Source organism: Saccostrea echinata, unplaced genomic scaffold, assembly GCF_033153115.1.
Source record: "Saccostrea echinata isolate AGI-Se365-2 ecotype Australia unplaced genomic scaffold, CSIRO_AGI_Sech_v1 ptg000036l, whole genome shotgun sequence".
NCBI classification, from domain to species: Eukaryota; Metazoa; Mollusca; class Bivalvia; order Ostreida; family Ostreidae; genus Saccostrea; species Saccostrea echinata.
In genome coordinates, this window is record NW_026889785.1 from 3011860 (window position 1) to 3029084 (window position 17225).

The 17225-nt window shown below is 35.1% G+C and overlaps 2 protein-coding genes across 2 annotated transcripts; one reads left to right on the forward strand and one right to left on the reverse strand.

Moving 5' to 3' along the window:
- Nucleotides 1-339: 339 nt before the first annotated feature.
- LOC133199783 (t-SNARE domain-containing protein 1-like) lies at nucleotides 340-2512 on the forward strand. The gene is made up of 5 exons (XM_061335621.1): nucleotides 340-506; nucleotides 900-1065; nucleotides 1292-1358; nucleotides 2148-2225; nucleotides 2406-2512. Exons 1-5 carry the CDS (start codon nucleotides 340-342, stop codon nucleotides 2510-2512), a joined length of 585 nt encoding a protein of 194 aa, XP_061191605.1.
- Nucleotides 2513-7254: 4742 nt separating this feature from the next.
- On the reverse strand, nucleotides 7255-10794 carry LOC133199784 (putative nuclease HARBI1). The gene is made up of 4 exons (XM_061335623.1): nucleotides 10564-10794; nucleotides 9272-9627; nucleotides 7554-7811; nucleotides 7255-7474 (listed from the first exon to the last, which is right to left on the reverse strand). The coding sequence occupies exons 1-4, from the start codon at nucleotides 10792-10794 to the stop codon at nucleotides 7255-7257; spliced, it is 1065 nt and encodes a 354-aa protein (XP_061191607.1).
- Nucleotides 10795-17225: the final 6431 nt, after the last annotated feature.

Genomic DNA, 17225 nt, shown 5'->3' on the forward strand with positions numbered 1-17225 from the left:
AGAAAATCTTCAAAGAATTAATGCATTTTCACTATATAATCAATAGACCCCGCCCTAACACCAAGCTTGAGTTTTACTAAACTTCTTAAGTTACGCAAAATTTTGTTCACTTAAGAATTTCGTAAGTTCAAACTTAAGATACGATGTATTTGTTTTACTAAGCTGTTCGTAAGTATTGGCTTTTTTCTTAAGATAAGAAAATATCGTAAATTACGACAAAGGAACTCTTTATTGAAAAAGGTACAAACCTACTTAGATACGAACGCGGCGCAAGCGCAAACACAAGGTTCGCTTTCACTTTCGCGGCAAACGTCATTGTTATCGTCTGCGGAGGGCATAATGGATGAAAGTATGAATGCAAAGAAAAGAAAACCAAACTGGAGTGAGAGAGAGTTGGATATTCTAGCGGAGTCGGTGCTTCCAAGAAATAAGTTACTAAAAGCGAAGTTTTCCAATTTTGTTACCACGGATAGAAAGCAGGAACTCTGGAAAGAGATTGAGGATGAGTAAGAACCTTAAAATTAGCCTTAAATACACTGTCATTTTAATAATAAAACTGTACGTTCTATTCATAACACGAGATTCTTCTTAATGTCATTAATTATTCTGGATTTAAGCATGGAACATGAATATGTTATATCTATATAATATATATGTATGAATATGCTAGCTTGGCATGTATAGAAATGTATTTACTACAAGAAAACAAAAAAGATTAAAGGAACATGCATTCACACAGTGTATGTACAGTGTATATACAGTGAAACTTACCAAAAAATATATTAATATGATATAACAAAGTTTAAGTGTTTTACAATGCAATTAACAGATGAAGACTGATCTGGAAAAAAATACAAGTATAAAACAATAAATACATGTATAAATTTTCTTCCTTTTAGAGTCAATGCTGTATCATATGTCAATCGTTCAGTAGAAGAAATTAAAAAGAAGTGGGCAGATATACAAAGTCTGACCAAGAAAAAAGAATCGGAGAGAAGAAGGTTGATGAAGGAAACTGGTGGAGGCCCCCACTCTGATATTTATTTTAAAAGTTGGGAGAAACTGGTAAACATTTAAAATTATATTTTCTGAAATTTAAACTCACTAATTAAGCTGTCATATGCTACTCTCCATTGTTTTATTTTTAATTTGTGAAACAATTCTTTTTTTTCAACAGATCATAATTATATATATATATATATATATATTTTTTTTTTTTTGAAGAATTTGCATGTGTCATGCATAGTCTCAAAAAATGCATGAAAATAAATATATAATGAATTTTTTTAAGGTGCTGGAGTCTTTATCAGATGTGGCCATTGAGGGCATCTCTGGGGGAGTGGACACAGCAGAACCTGGTAATTCAAACATAAATTAATACTATATTATGGAGCTCATTGCTTAGTGTGATGTACATGTCAGATGAAGTTTCATCTGTTTGTAAAAGGAAATTATTTTTTTTAAAAAGACAGATGAATGATATTTATAATATTATAGAAATATAGCCCTTGACTTCACAGAAAAGCATATCAACTGAGCCCGAAGTGCGAAGTCGATATGCTTTTCTGTGAAGTTAATATATCTATGATATGACTGAATCAAAGGGCTATATATGTTTTATTATTTTCTTTGGAAAAGATTGATTGATTGTATGATGTTTAACATCCCTCTTGAGAATTTTTCACTCATATGGAGACACCACCACTTGCCAGTGGAGGGCTACAAATTTTGACCTATACTCGGCACTCAGAGCCATTGAGCAGTGAGGGATCTTTTTCGTGCCAATGCCTACTGCGACATGGAACCTTGGTTTATATGGTCTCATCCGAAGGACCGCTTTAGAAAAGAAAGAGACAAACAAAAAATTATGTAAGAATTTGTAGGTTTTAAAACTTTTCTCCATTATAAACACATCTTTGGTTTTTCCCTAAGTTATTTTTAGTAACTCAAGTCAATATCGAAAAATATGATTTTGCACGTGATAGCAAGCAAACCAATTAGATTTATTGAAATACACAGTAAAAATAATATCATTCTATATTATGTGTATTTAACAGTTTCATTCATAGTCATTTTGTGTATGTAAAAATGTTATTAAACAAATTGTTTTCAAAGTTTAATCATCATTATTATTATTATTTCTATAGTCAAAGACACATCAACCCTTAGCCAGGGAGCTGTGGTTCCAGTCACAGAGGCTGATAGACCTGGAACTTCCAAACAAGGTAAACCCCCTTCCCAAAAAAGAAATTAAAAAAAAAACAACTTATGGTATATTATTAGTTATACAGGTTCAATCAAGGGTGTACAGAGATTTACCCCGGCTTTTATTCCATACACCCTGAGGCCGAAGCACAACCCACTGGTAAATCCTGTGACATCATGTTATTTGCTTTGTGTGATAGAGAAACTATACATTGTGATGTCACGTTATTTACCCCCAGCTCAAACTGGGTATACAGAAATTTACCCAGAGCTTGCTAAACAATTCATTCTTGTGTTAAAAGCATGATCGAAAAAAATAATTCCTTACACATATTATTATTTTTTTGTTCCAGCAAACTTTATGTGTCACTATATCCTGTCAAATAAGGCTGTTACACAAAAAGGTACTGTCAAATGGAAAACATGTACACATATAAAATATTCAAAAACTATGGCAAAGGTATTTCAAAATTGGGTCATCTCAAAGATCAAGGTCAAAAAGAAAAAAATGTCAGTACCCAAAGAAAGGTCTGGACACATGGAATACACATGAAATATGAAATCCCAAGTTTTAACTTACCGGTATCAAAAGAATGTTTGGAAAACTTTTTGAAAAGTAGGTCAAACTCCAAGGTCAAGAGGTCAAAATGTTGGTACCCAAAGAAAGATATTGTCCAATGAATAAACATGTGAAATAAGAAAGCCCTAGCACCAAACATTTAAAAGTTGTGGGTAAGGATAATTTTTTTTAGGACAATTGGATGAACAAATTAGCAGACAAACAGACATATGGCATAAAAATACTTGTGTTTCTTAATACCACAAGCTTACTATTTTAGAGGCTGAAAAGAAGAAGACTCTGAACTCTGAAGCACAACAAAAGACACATAAAAGAGGTAAAATTTTAAGCAAAGAGTGTCAGCATACAGTTGTCTGTATTTTCTCAAAAAAAAAATAAAATAAATAAATAAAGAACTGAATAAGTGTGATATAATAGAGATGATTAAGATGGGTCGATCAGAGCACTTCAAACAAATAATTTTTTAGCTCACCTGAGCTGAAAGCTCAAGTGAGCTTTTCTGATCACCCGTTGTCCGTCGTCCGTCCGTCCGTCCATCCGTCTGTAAACTTTTCACATTTTCAACTTCTTCTCAAGAACCACTGGGCCAATTTTAACCAAACTTGGTACAAAGTATCCTTAGGTGAAGGGGAGTTTAAATTGTTAAAATAAAGGGCCAAGTCTCCTTACAAGGGGAGATAATCAAGAAAAGACAAAAATAGGGTGGGGTCATTAAAAAATCTTCTTCTCAAGAACCACTGGGCCAGAAAAGCTGAAACTTAAGTGGAAGCATCCTGAGGTAGTGGAGATTTTAAATTGTTAAAATTATGACCCCCGGAGGTAGGGCGGGGCCACAGTAAGTATTACAAGGGGGAAATCTGGTAAAGAACAGCATGGCCAAAGTTACTCAGGTGAGCGATGTGGCCCATGGGCCTCTTGTTTCTTGTTTGCCAAGCTTTGAGAATTTGTTGAGTTTGCTCGCTTCTTTTGGATTCTCACACAACAAGAAAACATATCAAAGATTCAATTTCCAACTTTATTCCTTTTTCTTCATTTATGTAACACTACTAGACTGACTTCCATGTTGATAAATAGTACAGACATGTACATTTACTCTCAGAAAAGACTAATACTACTCTCACACTGTTTAATGAAAAAAAAACTTTGTCTCAGTTGAGCTAATTATACTTTAATTAGGTCATCTGAGTCACTCAGGTGACCTATTGCTATCTTGGAGGTCAACATAACCGCTACATTGCGAAAAATTTGAACTCATTACCGCTACATTTCTTCGAAATTTCGGGTGACCATTACTGCTACATTTTATCAAAGAGGCTATTGCTGATTATAGGTCATTCCCGCTACATGTCGAATTATAGTTCATTACCGCTACATATCTAATCAGCCAGCAATGCCACTGAATATAAGTTCGATTCATTATGATTCATTATCAGAGATTTCCAAACAGCAGTACGTCAAGCAAATGACCTTCAAAGCTCTACCAGTTATGTAAAGACTATGTGTTTTATCCAAGAACAATGAAGATTTTACATTCGAATACGCAGGAAAAATCTTTTAAAAAATCTTTTCTCAAAAACAGCAAAGCCATGATTGGTTATATTTAGCATCCTTGGATATAGTATAGATTCTAGTTTGTTCAAATCATGACTCTGGGAATAGAGTGGGGCCACAATGGACAATCAAAGATTTACACATGAATACATATAAGAAATTTTTAACAATCTTCTTCTCAAGAATAGCAAAGCCATAATTTGTCTTATTTATATGGAAGCATCTTTGGATAATGTTAATTCAAATTTGTTCAAATGTTGACCCCCTGGGGTAGGAAGGGGGCACAACAGGTGATCAAAGTTTTAGTTAGTAATATATAGGAAATATCATTTAAAAATCTTCTCAAAAACAACAAAACCATGATAAGTCATTTTAATATAATTTAATTTTGGTTGTAACGCATCATTTGATTGGATAAAAAATAATTTATTTTGTATAACATGGGTTTGTTTTTGCAGCTTTCAATTTATAGTACTTTATGGATTGTTGTTTTATACTCAGGTGACTGTTAAGGCCCTTTGGCCTCTTGTTAAATTTGTTTCAAAATCAAACTACGGTAAGAAAAACAATTTTTATTTATTACTTGTAGATGATGAGAATGGTGCAAATGAGAGATATTTTAAACTGGAGGAGGAAAAAATGAAAAAACTGGAAAACTACAGAAAAAGAAAATTAGAACTTTTAGAGGAAATGAAAGTGTTCCAACAGAAGAGCTGTCTTGCTCTGGAGAAAATTGCAGAGGCACTAACAGAACAGCCTAAAGAATTTTCCTTGTCACCTGTTATAAAATTTTAACAAGATTAGTCAGTATATCCCTAACAAAGTTTAATCTAGTTATAATCCAACCTAATTAAAATTAGATGTTCCGATCCGCTGCCGCTTCTGTTTGAGAAGCGGTAGCGGATCGGAACATCTAATTTTAATTAGATTGGTTATAATCCCACTCCGAAGGAGAGGGAGTATACTGTTTTACCCTTGTGTGTCTGTCTTTCTGGGTGTGTGTCTGTCTGTACAAAATTTTCAGCAACTCCTCATCGCATGCTTGAAGTTTAAGCACACTCTATCGTTCGGGATGCCATATGGAGGGATTTTGTACCAATACAGTGTCAACTTTCTGTTTATCAGTGCTTCTGTCTGTACCAATACGTAAACTGAATTAACTTGTGTATATTCACATGAGAGCATGTATTCACATTAGAGCGAGGGTATTATTAGTGAGCATTGGCTCACAGACTTCTTGTTAATTATAGCTTACTATGGTATCAAAGTTTCTCCTATAGTATATCAATGTATTTTTATGCCCAGCCATGAATATCATTTATGGCATATAGTGTTGGTCATGTCCGTCTTCCATCCATCTGTCCTTCCGTCACTCTTTGCATTTAGCTCAGTTTCAAAGAAACAATTTAAGATATTTATATCAAACTTTCAATGCTTATTTATATTAATGAAAACTATTCAACTGCATCAAAAACTTTGATCTTGAACTTTCTTGTGACCTTGACCTCATTTTTCTTAAATTTGCACTTTGCTCTGTTTCAAAGAACCTATTCAAGTATTTTTAAGTAACCGTATAAACTGATATATAATTTGGTGAGAATTTTTTCATTTATATTTGTTTTTTGTATTTACATTTGCTGTGTTTTTCTACTAAGCCAACTATCCAATGATTTGAAAGTCATTTTTGTGTATACTCGCGCGCAGAAATATACACGGTGAAACCCGTGCTATAGTGACGTCACAATGAGGCTACAGAGACGTAAATAAAAATGTAACGATATAGGGCAGCAAGAAAATCAAATATTGAGTATATTATTGGTGCTTTTAAACTTGTAAAATGAAAATATAAGGCATGCTTTTTAAGTTTAGTGTGAATTATTGGTGTGTAAATCACACAGACTTGCACGTAGGCGTATTTCTTGAAGCGCACTTAAGCGCTTCATTTAGCGCACTTCATGAAAAATATGCCTATGTGCAAGCGCTAGCGCTCTTCATGAAATATGCCTACGTGACAAGTCTGTGTGATTTACATACCAATAACTCACACAAAACTTAAAAACAAAAAACATTCCTTAATTAACCTGACCATTCCATTGACTTAAGTTTATGGTTTTAATTGTCTATAAAACTCTGTTTTATAGAAACTGTTCAAGATATTTTCATCAACTTTATACACTAATAAATATGCATAACTAATGAATCCTGGGCAGAGCATTCATGTCCTATGGACATATTTCTAGTTTCTATGGAAGTCAGATTGTTATATTTTATGATCTCCAATTGTTACATGTGAGTTTTATAGTAAATGGAACAATATTACTTGTATATTATTTCCACATTTTACATCACTGTTATTGAATCTAAGATATCGTATGCCTAGAAAGCTTAAAAAAAAGTTCTTGAATAAAGTTTTATAGTAAATCAAAGTATCAGAGTATTTACTTTAGTTAACTATAGTTAACTGTAGTAAACTATAGTTAACTATTGTAAACTATAGTAAAATAAAGCAAGCTATAGTAAACTATAGTATTTCACTGCAAGTTCCAAGCTCCAAATATCATATTTAATCCATGGACTTGACCTCTCTCTTTCTTTTGCATGGTTCAATTGTACATAAAGAATAAAAATATGTACTTGTCTTTGCTTTTAAAATTTTAATTTTTGCATTATACACTCAGATACAAATTAAAGTTTTACTGTTAATACATGTAGTTAATCTTGTTACTGAAAATAAATGTGTACTTGTAGTAATAACAGCAGCTAGTGTAAAACATTGGAGCCTGTTTTCAATTTGACAGGTGTCTAAATATGTTCTTGATAAATTATGAAATGCTGCACTTTCAATATATGACCAATATAGCTCACAAGAGTGACTCAGAAAATATAGGAAGCAGGTAATAATTTACATCTGTTGCCATTTAAAATCTTTGAATGAGTCTTGTGCGCACTTCTGAAGCAGTCCTATTTGCATTATCACGATCTTCAAACTGGAATCCATCTGCATCTTCTTGATCAACTGCTTCCAATAACGGAATACCAGTTTCAATTGCAAGATTATGAAGTCTCATTGTGCATTCAATAATTCTGGTACACTTTGATGGTCTATATGGCAATGCTCCTCCAGTCTTGTGCAAACACCTGTCAAGGCACGAAATTATAATGTTCAAAGAATTAAATTACTAAACAATGAAATATATTTTATAATTTTGGCACTTACCTGAAGCGTGCTTTCAATACACCGAATGCTCTCTCAATCACGTTTCTGGTCTTGCAATGAGCATTATTATATTTCTCCTCCTGTCCAGTTCTGGGGTTACTTAGGGGGGTCATCAACCACTCTTTCAGAGGGTAGCCAGAATCCCCTACAAGCCATCCTCCATCCTCAAGACTGGAAACAAGGTTTGGTAGCGAGCTGCTCTGTAAAATGTAAGCATCGTGGGTGGCCCCTGGGAACTTGCAAACGGCATTTGTAAACCTGAACATAAAAAAGTAACTTTTTACTTGTAGATCCCGTCAAGATTATACGCAAGATTATAGGCAGTAGGAACGGGGGGGGGGAGGGTTCCCCCCCTAATTTTGCCGATATATAGAATACTATAGAAAACATAGCTACTATATGCTTGTGCCTCCTCAATGATAACGTCTGATGACCCCCCCCCACCCTTTTTTTTGCTTGTCAAGAAATCTTGGTAGTTGATAGTGCCCCCAGCTGAAAATGTATGTTTGTGCCCCCTCAAAGTGAAATTGCTTCCTATGGGCCAGTTAAGTGTATGTCAAGTGTGATAATTGACATGACTGACCTAAATTACTATGCTGATGGGGGCATAGTGTTTCACAATCACATTTTAGCTCACCTGAGCCGAAACCTCGAGTGAGCTTTTCTGATCACCCGTGTCTGTCATCCGTCTGTAAACTTTTCACATTTTCAACTTCTGATGAAGAACCACTGGACCAATATTAACCTAATTTGGTACAAAGCATCCCTGAGTAATGGGGATTCTAAATCATTGAAATGAATTGCCAAACCCCCTTCAAAGGGGAGATAATAAAGAAAAAAATAGGGTAGGGTCATAAAAAATCTTCCAAGAACCACTGGGCTATAAAAGCTGAAACGTATTAAATACATTTCTGAGGTAGTATAGATTCTAAATTGTTCAAATCATCGCCTCCGGGGATAGGGTGGGGTCAATAGCATTGAAATACATAGGAAAAATCTGGGTCCAGAAAAGCTGAAACTCAAATGGAAGCTTTTTTGAGGTAATGTAAATTGTTCATTGTTCAGATCATGGTCCCATGGGGTAGGGTGAGGCCACAATAGGGATTGGACGTGGGAAAAAAATCTTCAAAATTCTTGTACTCAACAACAGCAAGGCTATGATGAAACATTTTAATGTGGTAACATCCTCTGGTAGTGTAGATTGATTTTTGTTAAATCAGGACCCCTCTGTATGGGGTGGGGCCAAAAAAGTCGATTAAACTTTAACGTAAGAAATACATGTATATTGAGGGGAAATCTGATGCAGAACAGTAGGCCTAAAGTGACTCAGATGAGCGATGTAGCCCATAGGCCTCTTGTTTTCAGATATTTTTTATACCATACGTTGAATATAGTTACATGTATGTATCTTATTATTCTCATCATTATAATACATACTTCAGGTACGTATAGTATTGAGGGGGGGGGGGTATGGAAATTAATTGTCAACGACAGACCTCCCCTTCTTTTTTGTTGCAGTATGACCAGAATGTGGGTTAATGTATTCGATAATGTTTTGTTGCATAGAGAAATTTGGAACCTACGCGTGTGCAACTCCTACCCCCCCCCTTTTTTTTCCTGTCTTAATTAAGTACCCTATTAACGATAATCAGTCATTACATTTATAAAGCCGTAATTTTAATGAAGATTACTATCATGGCATATTAAAAATGATTTACCTTAAATCGGGATTAACAACAGCCTGCACATTGATTGAATGGTACCCTTTTCTACATATATACACCGGCTCATCTTCCAAACTCATTCCCTGAATTGGAATCTGCGTGCCATCTATTGCTCCAACCACACTGAGGAAGCCTGCAATCTTGTAAAACTGGGATTTGATCTTTCTCAGTTCATCGGTGGAGGTAGTAAAATTTATGTTCTTCAAAGTGTTGCATATAGCATCTACTACTCTATGAATGATCATACATGCCGACGCTTTAGAAATGCCGTGAAGGTCTGCTACTTCTGAGAGGTCATCACCTTTCGCTAGGAATCTGAGACACGTTAGAACCTGAAATAAAGTGTAATGTTGCCCCAGTTATACTCTATGATAACACACTGTACACATTCTGAATGTACGTATACCTGATATGTTTGTGTCAGGGAAGGGGGGGGGGGCTGTCAAATCGAAAAAAAATCTTAACAACAGGAGAAGGTAGAGATTCATTAAAGGGTAAATATTAAAAATAATGCTAAAGAGAGAACAAGTTATTTGTAATTCCAAAACAGGGAAAGAAGGCAGGCCAAATGAGGTTGTGTACGTTTCGTCTGGCTACAAAACTATGTACATGCCCTGCGTTATTCTTTTTTCATTTGCCCAAGTTATTTTTTCTGAACATGACAATACTAAAAAATTGACATACATTGTATTATAATTCAGTCAGTGTATTATAATTCAGTCAGGTAATTCAAAGCATTGACACATTATTTCAATTGGTTCAAAATTATTACATGAGTGTAAATAATTTTAATTTTATTTTACATGAAAAGAAAATATAACCTATTTAAAATTTTCGTTTATGCATTGCTTGCCTTAAATCACTGAAGATAAGCCTGGATAAATGAGGTGATTTAAAATAAATTATTATATATTTTATTATTATAGCAGACTTTAAAAAAAAAATATATATATATATCTTTAAATTAACTTAGATATACCCCCCCCCCCACTACATTCAAGGGAAGCAATTCTTTTTGGTACCAAAACAGTTGTTTCCCCTTTCAACGATCTTTTGGACACTTGCACATGGAAGGAAATTGGGTTCCAAAAGGATTCAGGTCGGACAATTTCCTTCATAAGATTCTAATTGTGTACTTCAATCAAACTAATTGTGTCTTACACCTTTAGAAGTTTGTGTACGGGTGATTCTTTATGTGTAAGAGAAATATTTTTATCTTAATGTTTTAGTTGTTCATTAGAATTTCCTCTGCTGTATATTTAATCAGTGAACTGTAGCTATCTTACCTGAATGTGTGCGGGAATTGAGTGTGATCTATTAGTTTTAGGCTGGATAAGATCCTTGAGATCGTTTACAAGGTCTAGTATGGTAACCCGCGGGAATCTATATCGCTCGATAAGCTCCACATCGGTCATCGTATCGAGGACCTGCGTTATGTCTCGGAAAACCCTCTCCCGACGAGCCTGTTTGTCATTTTCTTCATTTAGAATGTCATGAAATACTATCAGGGCAGCCATGTTTATTTAGAAATGATGCAATTTACGATAATTTCTTAACTTAAGAGAGCCCATTACCTCTCGTAAGTTACGATGACTTTATTTGTCGTAACTTAAGATAAGAAGTTTAGTTAGACGGAAATTCATCGTAACTTACGGTTACGATCAAATCTTAACTTAAGAAGTTTAGTAAAACTCAAGCCAGAACCCCTGACCCAGGGGCCATGAATTATTTCACAATTTTGGAAAAGGCATCAATGCTTGTCATAACCATGCACTTAGTTTGTTTAAATAATATCCAGGAGAAGTGAAGAAGATTTTCAAAGAATGAATGCATTTTCACTATATAATTAATAGAGCCCCCCAACACCAGAACCCCTGACCCAGGGGCCATGAATTTCACAATTTTGGAAAAGGCATCAATGCTTGTCATAACCATGCACTTAGTTTGTTTAAATAATACCCAGGAGCAGAGAAGATTTTCAAAGAATTAATGCATTTTCACTATATAATCAATAGAGCCCCGCCCTAGCACCAGAACCCCTGACCCTGGGGCCATGAATTTCACAATTCAGGTAGAGGGCCCAATGCTCATTACAATCATGCCAACAGTTTGACTGCTTGATGTCCAGGAGTAAAGAAGAAGATTTTTAAAGATTGCATCAATTTTGGTGGTTTTAGCCCCACTCCTGGGGCCCAAGGGGGGCAGGGACAATGAAATTCACAATTTGTGTTCCCCTTCACCCAAGGAAGCTGTATGTCAAAATTGGTTGAAATTGGTTGAGCGGTTCTAGAGAAGAAGATGAAAATGTTCAAAAGTTAACGCACGACGCACGACGACGGACAAAAACGGATAGCAATAGGACACCTGAGTGACTCAGGTGACCTAAAAACTTCAAGTAAAAATTCTTTTACAATATTTTCAGACTCGCTTTAATGTTTACAGTCCATACACAATATGAACACTGATCATCCATACATATTGGATATATTAAATAAGTTCTAACATCTCACTAAACAAGGTAAAAATATAGTTCTGCAAAAACTGCTCTTTAATATGAAATTGTACCTTTAAAATTCCTTACACTGATCTTAAAGGTGCTTAGACATAGATTTGAAGTTAATATTTTCTCAAAATTTCTGTATAATATCACGACTTATATATTGCAATAGTATTTCACACGAAAATATAATTAAAAACTTATTTTATCTGGAAATTATTGGAACTACGAATTCCTGGACGCGTTTGATTAACACATTCTTGCACTTTCACAAATTTTATCTTTATCCTTAATATTTAAGAAAAGAAGCGATTTTGTTGTTTCAATAACTTTGCGATGAAATAAGATTTTTATTATATTTTAGTATGAAATGCTATAGCAACATATAAGTCATGAAATTATACAGAAAATTTGAGAAAATATTAACTTCAAATCTGTGTCCAAGCACCTTAAAGTACTTAGTGAAACTTTACATAAATTCTCTTTGGCAAATATTTTGGGATTTTTGTGATAATAATAAACTGTATACCATACAAAACAAAGTTAATCAATCATCTGACTTTGGCCTGAAACGTCTGGACGAAGTCATTATTTCAAGAATAAGAATTGGGCATTCCAGGTTTACCCATTCATATTTACTGAGCGGGGAACAACAACCTGAATGCATATATTGTGACTGTGCAATAACTATACACCATATACTGTTAGAATGTTCTGATTTTACGCCTGTTCGAAATAAACTTCTTAATGGTGTTCAAACAATGCATGGTCTTTTTACAAATGTAAGTCCTAGTACAATTTTACAATACTTGCAAGAAACTGATTTTTACAATAAGAGATAAATGTATATATTTTTATTGGCATATTTGTAATTTTCAATTTAACTGTTTTTATTTTTAAATTTAAAGTCCGTCGGATGGGACGTAAAACGGTGCCCTGTGTCAAGGATTACAACCCCCTTGGCACGCTAAAGATCGTTTCTCTGGTTTTCGAAAAAGAGTAGGCTCATTGGGGGCCGCCAGAGAAACCCAGAAACTTTCAAAACCGTTTATACAGTATTTAAATTCATATCGCCGAAATATGGCTGAAATATTGCCGACTCGGCTAAAACAACAATAATCAATCAATCAATCAATCAATCTTTCATTAATCTCTTGTTCGTCTTTTTGATTGATCTGTTGGCTGTTGTGAGCTGGGTTATGTGAGCGTGGGTTCCTGTGAACAGCTTGCATTACTGTTGGCTACCACGTACAATTTGGATGGGGTAGTTGAGAACCTTGACGGCAGCCTCACTTCAAGAGTTAGTGAGAACATTAGTTCTTCTAGCAGATCTGTGTTACATTCATTTTCTTTTCCAATGGAGACAAAGAAATGTTTCGCCACATCGTTGACCACAATTAACATGGTGGGGTTGTTTTCTAGTTCTAGTTTCATTGTGTAAAATCCTGGTGTAGTTGTAGTGCGTTGCCTCATCTGGCAGTTGGGACATTTGAATGACGTGCCTGTTTGCAAGTCATCTGGAATTTTTACCTTGCAGTTTTGGCAAGTCTTGTTAATTTGAATAAGGACCGAAGATGGGTTGCCGACGTGAACGATTTCCTGACTTTGAGGTTTCTTGACCTGGATAAAGCTGTTTTGGGAGTAGTTGAGAGATACTTCACGCCATCAAATACTTTCACAGCCACATTTTTGAACAAGTAAGATTGACCATTTCCAACAGAATGTGACTCTCCCACAGAAAGTCTACACGTGTCTGTTGCGTCCCAACACCTGCATTAGCAAGAATTCCCTGCTTTTCTGGTGATCATCGATCTCCAATACTTTACATTTCACATTTATGTACACTGTACACTGTATGTTATGCTTGTTACATTTTACACTGTATCCACTTTGAGAAGTGAAACCTGATGAATTAATTTATAAAATTGACTTGTACAATTTCAGAGATCTAGTTTAAATGTTGTAGTTTTAATGACACTAAAATCATAATGAGCAAGTTTTATGGTATAAGTAAATGGCTATGTTTCACGAATAGTTTAACTTTATAATTTCAATCTCACTTCAACTTATCAATAATTAAGATTCAATCGTAATGATTATAGGAATAATTGGAAAAAATATAACCAGTAACCACAAACACGAATGTAATGCAGAGTTTAAGATTTTAATGATCCTTTGGAACTGGATTGAAATGAGGAAGTTAAAAATTGAAAGGATATTGTGGTGTTTAAAAAGAAAACGATATAAACTTACTGAGCGCTCTAGACACGTTTTTCACAAGCACGGCTTTCTTGGGGTCTTGTGCTTGGAGAAAGCGTGTTCTTTTCTCTGGTGAATAGTTCACAACGTCTCCAAACGTATTACTGTCTGTTTGTAGAACACAGTTGAAGTAAGTTACATTTGACCTCGAGGATGTTTTCGAAGGAGACACACTGTGCACATAATCTCGCACTGTTTTTTTTTTCTGGATCGCCCATTGTTTTCTTTTCCATTTCAGCCATTGTGTTTACAATGATAAGTAACGGAAAAAGTTCGATGCGGTCTAAAAACGCTTGAAATTGAAGCAGTGTTTTTCGTGAATTCAAACATTTTGCAGACTAAGCTTGTCGAATTATGTCCCCGAGTTCTAAATGTCTCCCTAGGATAACGAAGTTGGTTCCCTGTCCCTTGATTCCAAGAAAAGATCCATTTAAATTGTCAGAGAACCAGAATAACGAAGATGAGATGAAAAAAAAAAATTACCAATAAGTCCTTATTTTACTTCTGTAAAGATTAAAAGAATAATAATCGAGATAACTAACACACAGGTCACGTTCAACCAGTGTTAGCTTGACTTCATACGAAGGCTCTCTAGAATGCGTAAATCCGGAATTTGTACGCCTCTATTCCCCGAAAGGTCTAAGAGTTGTTTATTCAATTTGCAAATAAAGAAACTAGATTTATTTTTGTTATGGAAATAAACTTATGATATATTGATGGTATTAAATGTGTTAGACTAATAATGCGATATTATCAACTACTTGAAGGCATGCGAATTATTGCTTTGCGTATATTAACGTCATCGGCAAGTGCGCACCACCAACAAGTACCTGAAATCATCAACTATCAAGATACGATAAATTTTGATATTGGACATAAAAGTCTTAGATCTAATATGATGTACCCATTCTGATGATTCTATGTAGCGATTAATGTGCATATATGTGTATAGACACTACGTACAGTACATAAAGGTATGAAGAATGTGATAGATTGAATGCACTCTTTCACAAGGTTTATTTGGATGCTTCTTGGATCAGTAATTGTTCATTATCAAATACCTTGTGATTTAGATTTGCTCTTTGTTTGGACTTCTTATGGAATGGTGTGATTTCCATATACGCAAAATCATAGGCAGTGATAGGCGCTTAATTGGTTTCAAAATGTTATCTAACATTTGTTTTTCTAGATGTGTCTGAATACACTCATTAAATAAAAATTAAAAAAAAAAAAACGCTGAAATTAGCACGTTTTAAAAATATCACAAGGCCGTAACTAGACTCAATTTTTTAGTGAGGCAATGTTCTTAGGGAGAGGGGGAGTTCCCAAGATCTGCGCATTAGTAAATTGAGACAATCTCATAAGGTTTTTATGTTTTGAATTGTCGCCTGCATGGCGCAGAACATTTGCTGCAGAGTAAGGAGTTAATTCTTATATCGCAGGTTCGAATCCCACTGCGGGATGTGGAGACCGGTTCTTCGGATGAGACTATAAAATTTGGGGTACGTCTCGTGTAGTATAAAAGGTCTGCTGGCACGAAAAAAAACCTCATTACTCAATAACCCTGAGTGCTGAGAGCAGCTCTAAAATTTACAGCCCAAGTAGTGGCGTTTCAATATGTATGAAAAATTCTCGAAAGGGACGTTTAAAAAAAAACAAGTTTTGAATTTTTTTTTTCCATGCATTCTAAACGATAATGAAGCACCTGATGAAATGATCAATTTACAGAAATTGAAACAAAAGTATAATGCATTAATTTAGTGCTAAAACACACATTAAATGATTCAAAGTTCAAGTAAACCTTTTTTTACTCTTCAGAATGCTATAATATTTTAGAGAGGCATTTCCCTCACTTGCCTCAATGGTAGTTACTGCCCTGTATCATATTACTCTATATATAAATTGGTTCAGCGTTTTCAGAGTAGCTGAAAATGTTCAAATGTTTACAATCGACACATGACTGACGACGCACAACGACGGATGAAAACAGATAGCAATAACTCAGGTGACCTAAAAATACTTTACAAGATTAATTTGAAGTTTACAATACAAAAACTTTTTCCTATTTATTGATACATATAGTATATGAGGCACATAAAGGGGGTATGGCGACATTTTGGGAACAATTGACACAGGATGTTACTACTATTTGTTTGTTTGTTTGTTTATTGTTTAACGTCCCTCTCGAGAATTTTTCACTCATATGGAGACGCCACCACTTGTCGGTTGAGAGCTGCAAATTTTGTCCTATACTCGGCACTTAGGGCCATTGAGCAGTGAGGGATCTTTTTCGTGCCAGTACCTAATGCGACACGGGAACTCGGTTTATACAGTCTCATCCGAAGGACCGGTCTCCATGTCCCACAGTGGGATTCGAACCCGCGACGTAAGGATCAACTCCTTACTCCGCGACTCTAAAGCGAACGCTCTAACCACTGCGCCACGCGGGCGATGTTACTATTAAAACAAGTTCAAATTATTCCTACTTTATTATCATATGAAATAAAATGACATAAAACAAGATACTTCCCAAAAGTTTTACCAAAGGGAAAAGACCTGATAATCAAATTGTTTACAAATTACACATATGGAGATGCTATATTAGTTTAAAGGTAATTCTGTGAATTACAAAAAGGTATATGAACAACATTAATATTTCAGACCAAATCCCAGAAGAGTAACTTTAGAAGAAAGGCAAAAGTATTTCAACTCCTAGATGGAACACTGTATTACCTTCACAAGAAGCATTCTTTAGTGAGAGTTGTGAGATTTGAAGAAAAGGCTGCCATCCTTAAAGCATGTCATACCACTGCGACTGCTGGACATCAGGGAGTGAACAGAACTGCCACAAAAATAAGAGAAAGCGACTGGTGGGCAGGCATGCAGCAGGACATTGTTGAATATGTGACAAGTGTCAACGACAGAACCAGCTTAGAAACACACCATCAGTTCTTCATCCTATTCCAGTCCATGAAAGTCCCTTTTCGATGGTTGGACTAGATTTGGTTGGGCCCCTTCAGGAGACTACCAGTGGAAACAAATATATTGCTGTCCTCACTGATTACTTGACTTGGCAGTGAGTTCTGATATTCTCTTAATGACAAGTTGTGCCAATCAATAGGGATCCAGCCCAGAGTTTCAGTCCCCTACCATCCACAAACCAATGGACTGACAGAGATTTAATCAAACTCT

Bases quoted from the DNA above. Each gene is read 5' to 3' on its own strand.
- LOC133199783 (XM_061335621.1), top strand. From the start codon at position 340: ATGGATGAAAGTATGAATGCAAAGAAAAGAAAACCAAACTGGAGTGAG. The intron at 1,066-1,291 runs GTAAACATTTAA...AATTTTTTTAAG, and splicing joins TTAAAAGTTGGGAGAAACTG to GTGCTGGAGTCTTTATCAGA. The intron at 1,359-2,147 runs GTAATTCAAACA...TTATTTCTATAG, and splicing joins AGTGGACACAGCAGAACCTG to TCAAAGACACATCAACCCTT.
- LOC133199784 (XM_061335623.1), bottom strand. From the start codon at position 10,794: ATGGCTGCCCTGATAGTATTTCATGACATTCTAAATGAAGAAAATGAC. The intron at 7,812-9,271 runs GTAAATCATTTT...TTTTATGTTCAG, and splicing joins GTTGTTAATCCCGATTTAAG to GTTTACAAATGCCGTTTGCA. The intron at 7,475-7,553 runs GTAAGTGCCAAA...GTGCCTTGACAG, and splicing joins GTATTGAAAGCACGCTTCAG to GTGTTTGCACAAGACTGGAG.